This window comes from Strongyloides ratti, scaffold srae_chrx_scaffold0000003 (genome assembly GCF_001040885.1).
Source record: "Strongyloides ratti genome assembly S_ratti_ED321, scaffold srae_chrx_scaffold0000003".
Taxonomy (NCBI): domain Eukaryota; kingdom Metazoa; phylum Nematoda; class Chromadorea; order Rhabditida; family Strongyloididae; genus Strongyloides; species Strongyloides ratti.
The window spans coordinates 532,736-544,742 of record NW_020171511.1 but is presented as its reverse complement, the minus strand read 5'-3'; the positions used below and the strand labels follow the sequence as shown (position 1 = coordinate 544,742).

Genomic DNA, 12,007 nt, shown 5'->3' with positions numbered 1-12,007 from the left:
TATATATAAATAGTATAAGAAAAAAAAAACAATTTTAAATTTCTTTAAATTTAAAAAAAAAAGAAATTTTATTCTTATTTAAAATTTAATTATATACCACAAATTTAAAATTTTAATTATCTAAAAAACATTTTGTAGTAATGTTTGTAATAAAATATCTGTTTTCTTGTTTTATTACTCTTAATTTTCATATACATTCTTTTAAATTGCAAATAAATTATATTAATAATGTATAAAAAAAATATTAATATTTAATTTAACAAAGTAAGTTAAGATTATTTAAATTTAATTACATTAAAAATTATATCTACATAATAGTATTTTATTAATTAATTTTTATAATTCAAATAAAATTACTTCTTTTTTATAAATTAAATGTTTAATCAAGGAAGTTAATATATAATATATATATATATATATTGTAATATTTAATTTTAAAAATTTTCATATATTTATTATATTTTTCAATAAATCTTATCAATTTTAATATAAATTATCTTTATAAAATAATTATAAAGGTATTTTTTTTTTCATTATAAAGTACTCTATATAATCTATCATCTAATGTGTAATAAATTCAAGGTTTGATAAAATATAATTATTATAAATAGAATAAAAATTGTAAAGAAATATTAAACATTAAAATTAAAAAAGTAAAATATTCATATATATTTTTTTTTATATTATATTTTAAAAATTAATGCTTTTGATAGTTTAAAACATAACTTATGTATTGTTTTTTTTATTTCTTTTATATTTAATGAAGTAAAACATGTTTTATGACATATTTAAGACTTGTCGATGATTAAACAAAATGTTTAATATTATAGAAAAAGAAAGTCTTATTTTATCATATTTGCAATAAAAGAAGAACATTTTTTTTTTTATCTCTAAATTGTCATAATTCTATAAGTTTTTCTAATATCTTTTAAATTAATAATGTAGTAAGTTGAAATTTTACTTAAAAATTAGTTTAAGGAGTCATTATATATTAAAATGTAATATTAACTAAAGAAATATAACAAGATAATTATTATATAAAGAAATATAAAATGTTTATATGTATATGGGTTTCCACATTTATTGGTAACACAATAATCCATAAAATTTTTTGTAGAAAAAGTTCTAACATAATAATAATCTATAGAATTAAAAAAAAATAAAATACAAATATACATAAACATGTTAAAATATAAATTGAACAAATCTAATCGACTGATGGAATGCAAATATCTTTTCCTAATTTTAAAATCCAGAATGTAGCACTTTCTAAGAATGGACCTTTTTGATTTACTTGTATAAAACTTTCCATGTCTGGTCTAAATAATGTTGGCCACCAAACTTTTGCCAAATTACTAAAGTTCATACTATTAAATGTATTATGATCTGCGACATGTTGTAAATGGATTGCAAGATTGCGAAGAACATGTATATTAATTGGGGGAATTTTTTCAAAAATATGAATTAAATGTTTTTTAAATATTTCTATATTTGGATCATCATTATTTTGTGTGGAAACACCACTGAGGTACAATTTTGTGCATTCTATTATGTCGGAATGAATATATTCAGGAATTATTGGTTCTTGGAGATTATTAAAAAATGCTTTTAAAGAAGAAGCAACTGTATGAACTGGTAAATCTAATACATTAGGATCAAAAATGTTTTCCGTTCGAAATTGTTTTTCTAATATTTGCGATCCTACTTGACTTCCAGAAACACGATAAATACCTTCCGTTTTAATATTTTCTTCCTAAAAAAGACAAGTTATTTTATAAATATATATATATATATTTTTCTAACATACCTGTTCTAAAAAATTAATACATTCTTTAACAAATAATGGTATACGTTCAGAGGGATCTTCCATAGCAAGTTCAATTAATGTTTTTGTTGAAAATACTTGTTGCTTTAATAAACCTTTTTGTTGTGTTGATTCTTTTTTATTTCCATTTTTTTTATCCTTCTTTCCAAATCTAAAGAATTTTGTTGTGGAACTTTCTTTATCTAAAAAAAAATTATTTAAAAATTATTATTAGAAAATTTAATTAATTATAAAAAAAAAATTATTAAAAAAGTTAAAAAAAAAAATAATATTTAACAAACACAAACGCACTTTCAAAAAGGTGATTATATAAGCATTGTAATTTTTCATGCTCATTACAATCGTTACTTGATGTTGTTAGGTGTGATGAAGATTTAGAGTTAATTGTAATTCTGTCAAAATCAACAGAAATACTAAATTTATCACAATTATTCAATTTATCAAAAATTTCAATTTTATCATTTGTTTTTAATTTTTTCTTTGAAAATCCTTTTTTAAAACTTGAAGTAAATTTTTCCATAACATTTTCTTTTGGAGAGTCAACCTCAAATAATGACTTTGCTTTATCTCTTGACATTTTAACTGACCCTGTCTGTGGAGATTTTGTAACTTTATTTTGTGACATAAAACGTAATAATGGAATTTTATTCCAATCAAATTTTTTATCTTTTTTTTCATTATTAATATTATCATTTTTTTCATTAAATAATATATTATCAAAACTTCGATATTGTGGTAGAGAAATAATATTAACTCTTCTTCTAAATGTTGTATCTCTTGACACAACACCATCACTACCACCAATAGAGCTATCTCTATCAGCAATCAAAGATTGCTTTTCTTTTTTTAATGCAACATAGTCTAAATACTCATAAACTGGATCTTCATTTTCCATCTCATTATCCACAGACAAAGAGCGCATATTATACAATTTATTATCCATGCATTGATCATATTTTAAATAATTATTATACTCGTATATTTCACATTTGTTAAACTCAAACTCATCTAAGCAAAAAAAAAAATAGAAATGTTAAAATGAAAAATTACAAACACAAAAATATTAAAATTAAAATATTGTTATAGGACTAACAAACAATAAGGTTATATATAAAAATTAATACAATATTTAATTTTTTTTTTTTTAAATTTTTTTATATAAACTTACTTTGTATATTTGGAGAAGTTTTCTTTTTATCATCAATATTATTTAAATTATTTTCAAGTATTGAGATATTAGATAAAGCAGTTGGAAATGGCGCTGGTCTTAAAATGTCATTATTTTTCTTTTGATAGTCAACTGAATTATATAATTCATTTATATATATGAGGTCTTCATTTAAATCTAAATTATCTTCTGGAGTAGCTAAAGGAGCATTAATTAGTTGCATATTAGTAGATGGTGAAATATTTGATTTAGTATGAATAGACAAATTATTTAAATTTGGAATAATTACTTGATTGTCTAATGAGTAAGAGTTTTTTACTCTTTGTAATGGTGATGATGCAGAGTATTGGGTAAAATTTGATTGTTGTGATGGGCAGCGCGAACTTTTTGGTGACTTAATATTATTTGATGATGGGATATTACTATTACAAGAGAATGTTGATCCTTTTGAACCATTTGAATTAATTGTTGTAGAGGCAAATCCTGATGAATTTGAATCTGTATCAGATATATTATTTGTTGATGTTGATAATATATCATTTTGTGATATTTTATATATATTTTTAAAAAAATTTATTAATCTTGTTTTTTCTGCCTCATTACTACAACTTTGAAGATTATTTAGAAATAAAGCACCACAATTAGTTGCTAATTGACTACCTTCTGTTAACATTCTATTAGTTTCCTGTAATATAATATTATAAATATTTATTGTTAAAAAAAATATATAGTATTATTTATTTATTTATATAATATATATGTTTATATATTATATAAAAATCTTATAAATAAAGTTAATGAAAATATGTACTTTTATAAATAATATTGAAAGATTTTGTATAGGAATTAGTTTACTACTTTAAAGAGACTATAAAATAATTATCAAGATAAAATAAAATAGAAAGAAAAAAGATATTCATTCTTATGTAATATAGATATATCTTTTTAATACTATTTGAAATGTAAATATAATAGTTTAGTATAAAAATAAATAGATAGAAGAGTAATTAAAAATATTTCTATTAATGGTACATGCTATCTTTCCTTAATCTTTAGAAATTTATATAACTCTTCAACAATAATGTTGAATAGATATATTTTATTAAATTTTATAAAATAATTCTTATCTTTTAATAGAAAACATATATTTACCTTATTTTGAAAATAATCTTCTAATCCAGCCAATGCATTTATCATAATATAACTATCTGTTGATAACATTTTTTCCATTTGTTTATTTCGATTTTTATTATTATTTATTATATTATTAATAGTAATTTTCATATGTTCAAATGATGCAACTCTATTTGCTTGATAAGTTAAAATATATCCTTGTGAATTTAAATTATTATTGGTATAATGATTATTATTTAAATTTAACCATGAATGATAAGAATATATTTTAACATCAACTCTTAAAATATTAGATGTATTTGTTGAAGTTTTTTCATTTAAATTATTTGATGAATCATATATAGGAATATCAAAAGTTAAAAAACCTGATGATAAACTATAAAGATTATTTGATAAATATGGATAAATAGGTTCAAGTATTCTATTAATTGGATTTTCATCTTGACACATTATAAGAAGATTAATCTTTATATTTGATGCTTTACCAGATAAATGTCTATTAACAGTGTTTGCTATAAAATTATCCAATTGATAGTCATACTTATTGTGACATGATATAATATTTAAATCATATTGTTTACCAAAATCATGAATTTTTTTTGATAAATTATTGTCATCTGATATCATTTTATTATATTCATTGTTTGTAATTGGTGGTATAACAATAACTGGTGGCATTTCATAATAAATTATTTCATTTTCAATTTTAGGTATATATTTTTGTAAATCTTCATTTGATGACATTAGATATACAAAAATTTTACTTGTATTTTTATTTAATTTTTCTTTAAAATTTTGAGGATTTAATGAGTATGTAAAAGTAACAGGTGATTTTTTATTAAATGAATTATAACCCATTCTTATAGCAACTGTTTGAATAGATGTTATAAATTCTTCTCCTAATATTTCATTACCATGAATAATAATTTCAATATTTGTAGAAATATTACTATTAATTTCTTTAACTTTTTGTAAATGTTGATCAATTATTTCCATAGCAATACCATCTGTACATTGAAAACCACATGGACATGAATTTGAAATATAATTGTCACAACTTATATATGATGCATATTTTTCAATCATTCTTTTTCTTAAATCATGTAAAATATTTAATTGTCTATATCGAATATCATCAACTAATATAGATGTTATTTCATTAAAATCATCATCACAAAACCATTGTTCTTTAAAATTTTTTTTCATATATAATTTTTTATTATTCTTATTATTAAATAATTCATAAAATATTCCAACATTTTCAAGTAACAATTCTTGAAAATTTTTTTCTGCCATCTCAATTAATTTATATTGATATTCATCATAAATTTTTATTGCTTTATTTTCATTTAATTGTTCAAATGGTAGGTAACCTTTTAAAAATATTAGAGCATCATTAAAACTTTTACCCGGTGTTATTTGTTTACATTCTCTTAAAAATTGGATAAATTCTAATTCACGTTTCTTTTCTCGTTTATCCATTTCTATTTCACGTTGATAATTTATGAATGTTTTTTCTGCTTCTACTGTATCTAATATTTCAATTGGTATTTTTGTTCTTTCTATTTTATTATAATTTTCCGTTTGTTTAATATTTTCTTCACATGAAAATTCTTTAAAATATTGTAAAAATAATGGGTGGTTCAAAATTATATTTTTAGCATCTTCCCACATTATATATTGTATATTAGACTTATTTAATAATGAAATAAAAGCAATTTTGAGGGAAGGTAAATGTTTGATAAGACAATTATTAGTCCACTCTTCTTTTAAACTTTCTAAATATTCTTTAAAAAAATTAATAGCTTCTGTTGTTCCAAAAAAATTTAAAAATGTAGTAAAATTAGGATGTGGATTGTATGAAAGATTGTTAAATAATTCAAGCCATGGAATATTATCAATTTTTTTATAGTTTTTAGCCGGAATACAACTTCCAAGAAGATTTTTAAAATTCTTTTTAACCTCATCCTCTCTTCTTCTTTGTAAAGACAATCCTTCCTCATAACAATTGAGTTTAAATTTATTCTTATTTCTTTCTAACTGATGAGCAATAAAGTAAAATAGCTCTTTAACATTTACATTGTTGTGAGCTGATGTTTCAACCTAAATGTTATAAATAATAAATAAAAGTTTTTAACATTGAAGAAATATATTTATAATTCTTATTTATGGTAGTTAAAAATAAATAGCCTAACATTTTTCATGATATATTTAGTCAAATTTTAAAAACAAGTAAATACTTTTGTAAAAACTTTTATCTCTCTAATGACTAGAAGGAAATAAAATATATAAAATTTTATATCTTCAACATCATTCAAGGATTATTTTCTTTTTTAAAACAAAAAAAAAGATATTAAAATATTATAAATAAACTTTTTTTTACTTACACATGGTATTGGAAAATTTTTCCATTCTTTATTTGTAAAGATACTTTGTATATTTTCTAAATATTTTTTTTCTGCAATATCACATTTTGTTGCAGCAAAAAAGATTGGTTTTTTTGTTTTATGCAACATTTTAATTAATTCAATTGTAAATAATGAAGAAAATTTTAAATCTCTATCTTTTATATGAACAGGATCTAATATAATAATAAAAGCATCAATTGTTATTTTTCCATCTGGTAATTCAACTTTTGGATAGTCATCTTCTTGACCAAGTTGATCCTATAAATAAAAAATATATATAAATAATTTTTTATTAATTTACCGTTGATATATACATTAACTTTCCTTGACTTTCTAGTTTAATTTTCGAAGCTCTTTTTAAATATTCATTTAAATCTTTTTGTTCATGTGATAATTTATGAGTAATTGAATTATATGTTTCATCACTTAAAAACTCAGTTTGTTCAATTACTCTGATATGTGTTGTTTTCATTTTGAAAGATTCAGTTATTGATGGATCTAAAGGAATATCACCCCACCACAACCAATGATCATTATTTATAACTGGTGATCCACAAAAATCTGCCTATACAATATAATATGAATTATATGAAAAAAATATAATAAAAAATATACCTGTGAAAGTATTGAAGGATGTTCCTCAATATAATCATCATAATTTTGTCTACAAAATCTATTACATAAACATGATTTTCCAACTCCAGCTATTCCTTTAAAATAAGATGGTCCTGATAAACCAACAACAGCAACTGTAATAAGATGTTGTTTTTTATTTGTTTGTCCTATATTTTGTTGAAGTTTAAAAGAATGTTGGTATCCACCATTATTAGATTCACTATCATCTTGATGCCATTTTGCAGAACTATTAGTTGTAGAAAGTGTCGTTTCCGAATTAGACATTGAAGTCTATTCAATAATATTAATATAATATTTTTAATATATAAGATACTTGTAAAAAGTTATGCAAATGAATAATGGAAGAAAGACACAAAAAAAGCTTCCTCAATAATAAAGATGATCTATAAAAAACTAACAAGTTAAAAATAAATATTAGTACATGAAATAAAAAAAAATTAACATTAAATAAATAAAAAAGTTTTTTAATATTATATTAAAGTGGAAAATAATTTAGATATTTAAAATGATAAAATTTCTATTATGTTCAATTTAAATTAAAAGTATTTAACATAATTATAAAGACATCAACTAATATTGAAAAATAAAAATGATATAAAAAAAAAGTACAAGAAATTTGTAAAATTAAATTACAACAAAATATTTTTAATATGTTGAAAAAAAAAACATTATTGTAAATAATAAAGTAGGTATAAATATTTGTAAGGTCATATAAATAGAATTTTAAAAATGAGCATTGTTGAAATGATACAAAGAGTGAAAAAAAAAATTTTAATTATATTTAAAATAATGTTTTGAATGATAGAGTAATTAGAAACATAATAAATCATTTTTAAAAATTCTTTTTAAAAGTACATTTATTGTAAAAAAAAAATTAATTAATAGACATGTTCTGTTATTCAATTTTTACATTACAAATATTCTATTTTGAATAGTAAAAAAAAATGCATTAAATGTAACAATTATAGTTATTAATTATAAAGTAAATTATTTTACTAGTTATTAAAAATATATTATAAGAAAAATTTTAAAATTTAAAAGGTTATTTAAAATAAAGTAGTTTGATTTGATGTAATATTTAGTCTATAAAATAAACTGATAACAAATTTTATTATTATTTGGAGGCTTTTTTAAACTCATAAAATTTTTATTACTAAATATAAATAGATAAAGTATTGGGATTAAATTCTACCTATTATATATATATATATATTTTTGATTAATAAAAATATATAACGGTATTATACAAATAGATATTTTTAATTGATTTTCAATGTTTAATAAATATGGAAATGATAGAAATATAGTGTTAAATTAATTAATAATAATACTCTTTTTTTTGATAATATAGTATTTATAAGTATATAAAATATATTGATACAATCTTTTCAACTATAAATAAAATAAGAAATAATGTGTTAATTTTAAAAATAAATTTAACTAAGAAAAAAGTTTAAAAATTTTTATTATATATAAAGCGGGAGAAATTTTTCATTTCAATTATTTGCTAATGATCACCAAAACGTATTTTAATCAAAATTATAAACAAAGTGTTGAATATAATATATGGAGTATTTTTTAAAATAATTATATATGAGACTGTTTAATGTGTAAATTAGTGATAAATAAACAATCTATACAATAAAAACTGCTTTTTTAAAAAAAAAAAAGTTGTAAATAAATAGTTAAAAAAAAAAATCTATTTTGGTATTATTTTTAAGTCTTACTTAATAATAAAACAATTATATTACTAGTCTTATTTTAATATTTCTTTTTTTTTTATTAACTTACTTATTAAATTTTATATTAAAATTTATGTATAATAGGAATAATAATTAACGTTAAATAAAAATATACTTTTAAATTGAAAAGGTGTATTTAAATAAGATTTAATATTAACAATTGTATGATGAAGTAAACAAACTGTATTACTAAGAAAATTCTTAACAAGCATTTGATAACTATAAATGTAACAATCAAATACAATAAAAATTCTTTTGTATTTGAATGAAGACATGATTATTAAGAAAACTATTGTAATATTATTATTGTTATTTGATTTAAAGTAGTATATATAACGTAAAATTTTAATTAAAATCAAACTTCAAAATCATGAATGTTAATAGTTATCAATCTTAATTTTTTTTTTGTCTTCTTAAATAAAAAAAAAGAAGGATTTAAAGAAAAATATTCTTTTTGAAGAACAAGTTTTTTTTTTTATATAAAACTAAATACTAAAAAGATTTATATACTAGGTATAAATTTTATTCTTAATCAAATAAAAAGCTTAGTACATATAAAATGAAGAACATGTACACATATATATATATATATGAATAATTTCTTTTAAAAATAAGAAGATTATTTTATAGATAATAAAAATTAATTTGTTAGATTTTAATATATTTAATTTAATAATTCTTATTTAAAAATTAATTGTAACAATACACTTTATCAAGTTTTTGTTTTTAAGAATGTAACCAAAAACAAGTGATGTAAAATTGATAAATGTATATTTCGTCAAAGTATGTGTAAACTTAAAAAATATCATTATATATAATTACAAATGTTGGATGAAATAAATATAATATTTTAAGATAAAATATAAAAAGTATTTATTGAAAGTAAACTAAAAAAAATATATGTTTTTACGTATCTTAAAATTCAGGAAATTGCTTTTGAAGTTTGCATAATAATGATATATTAAAACTACTTTGAATTATAAAGATAACTGACTTGAGGAAGAATATTTTGCCATAAAAAGATAATAAAAATTATAAAAATATAAAGTATAAAGATAGTTTTAATATTTAAATGTTATTATTTTATATCTAAAAAGTAGTTTTTTTTTCCACTTAAATGATAATAAATTTCTTCAAAATTTTAAATATATTAAACTTTAAATTATGGAAAATTATTTATTAACTAGAATATTAAATAAGTTTTAACAAAGTATTTAACTATATATAAAATTAATCAAATTTTTATTTCTTTATAATTGAACATTTTTTATCTTGCAACATAAATATGACAATTTTTAATTATATTTAAGTTTTTTTTTTAACCAATAAATAAAAGGTATAAAAAAAATACATATTATTTGAGATAAAAGTATCTTAACATTTATTAATTTTTATATTTTATTGTAACTTTGAATAAAATTATAAATATATAAAGAAATAAGAAATGAATATAAAATAGACCCAAATTGTTAAAAGTTTTTATAATGCTGTTGAGGAAAAGTCAACATATATGAAGAAATAGGATTTGTATTGTTTTATAAGTGATTTTTACTTTAAGTGGCATAGAATACTAAAAATAAGATCAATTGTCTTAAACTTATACTATTTTATTGTTAATTCAAGTAGAGCGTAAAATTATTTGATATATTAAAGTCCGTGAAGATATATGTAATTATAAATTACACTTTTAAAATATTTCACATTTTTTAAATAAAAAATGAATAATCAAATAAAATATAATAAAATATTAATATAAAAAATTAATGGAGCAATATATATATATTTATATATATTTTTTTTATATTATATTTCATTTTGACAAATATTTTAATCAAAATAAAAGTATTGTTCATTGTTATCAATATTCATGTATATTTATTACATATTTAAGATTAAAATTATTGATAAAAATTTACAATGCGCATTTAGTAATTGGTAAAAATACTTTTTCAATATTTTCTTTAGTTATAAAAATAACAAAAGAGGTAATATATAGTTAGTTAGCGTGATTTTTCATTATAACATGATTTTGATATCAAAGCATCATTTTATATAGAAAATTTAAATCAGCGGGATATGAAAATTAATAAAATATCTAACTATATAAAATGTTATAATGGTTATTTAGATAAAAACAGTTATAAATGGGCAATTTAAAAAATGAAGTATATAATACAATAGAAAATTTTTAATATAAAGATTTACAAAAAAAAAAAAGATTAAATAAAGAAGTTGAAGGTTATATTAAAAAGATTTTTAAAAGATTATTAGAATAGTAACATTAGATAATTTGTAAATCCTAATTTAGGTATTAAACTCATTTACTTAAAATTATTTGATAGATATATTATCTATTCTAATAACTCAATATAATGAGGGAAACAAAATTTTCTTTTTAATTATATCTAAACCAATGCCATTTTAAAATACAATACATTTCTAACTCAAAATTAAAATAGATAAATTTTCTAAAATATATATTATAATGTATTTCAATTAATTATGTTTACATTTAGATATCTCAAAATCTTCTCTCTACCGTTACATATTAATTAGAGATTTTTGGACACAAACATAAAACTATTTTAAATTTTGTTTGTTAAATGTGTTAAATGGAAAACATAAATAATCTTTTAATGAGAGAGTTAAAATAAAGAATGTTAATACGTTATATTTAATTTATACATAAATATATTTTAATTTTTTTTTTATCAAATTATGATAATTATTATGTATATATATATTATTAGAAAAATATTAAAATATAATAATATTAAAAAAAAAATAATGCGTTTAGAATTATTACTTCTGATAAGTGTTAAATAATTGATTTTTAAAAATAGATTAAACAAATCAAGTGATTAGTAAACGAAATTTTTGAATGATATAAAAGTTATAATTGTAAAAAAGTCTCGTTATCATTTAAAATGTTACATTATTTGATGTATAGATAAATGATTAATATTATGTTACCATTAACTATATATATTAAACACGGCAAAAATAAATTGATTTATATAAAAAAGCTTAATAAATTAAAAAGTCTCCCATTTAATAATCAAAATGATTAATGAAGTTATATAAGATTTTTTCT

The 12,007-nt window shown here is 18.8% G+C and overlaps 1 protein-coding gene across 1 annotated transcript; it reads right to left on the bottom strand.

Annotated features, from left to right (window-relative positions):
• Nucleotides 1-1,207: 1,207 nt before the first annotated feature.
• On the bottom strand, nucleotides 1,208-7,435 carry SRAE_X000192500 (Rho GTPase-activating protein domain and Small GTPase superfamily and Rho GTPase activation protein domain and P-loop containing nucleoside triphosphate hydrolase domain-containing protein; the record flags this gene model as incomplete). Its single annotated transcript, XM_024654451.1, has 8 exons — nucleotides 1,208-1,753; nucleotides 1,808-2,007; nucleotides 2,117-2,833; nucleotides 2,994-3,678; nucleotides 4,146-6,230; nucleotides 6,515-6,793; nucleotides 6,837-7,100; nucleotides 7,151-7,435. The coding sequence occupies 8 exons, from the start codon at nucleotides 7,433-7,435 to the stop codon at nucleotides 1,208-1,210; spliced, it is 5,061 nt and encodes a 1,686-aa protein (XP_024499395.1).
• Between the last annotated feature and the right edge of the window lie 4,572 nt (nucleotides 7,436-12,007).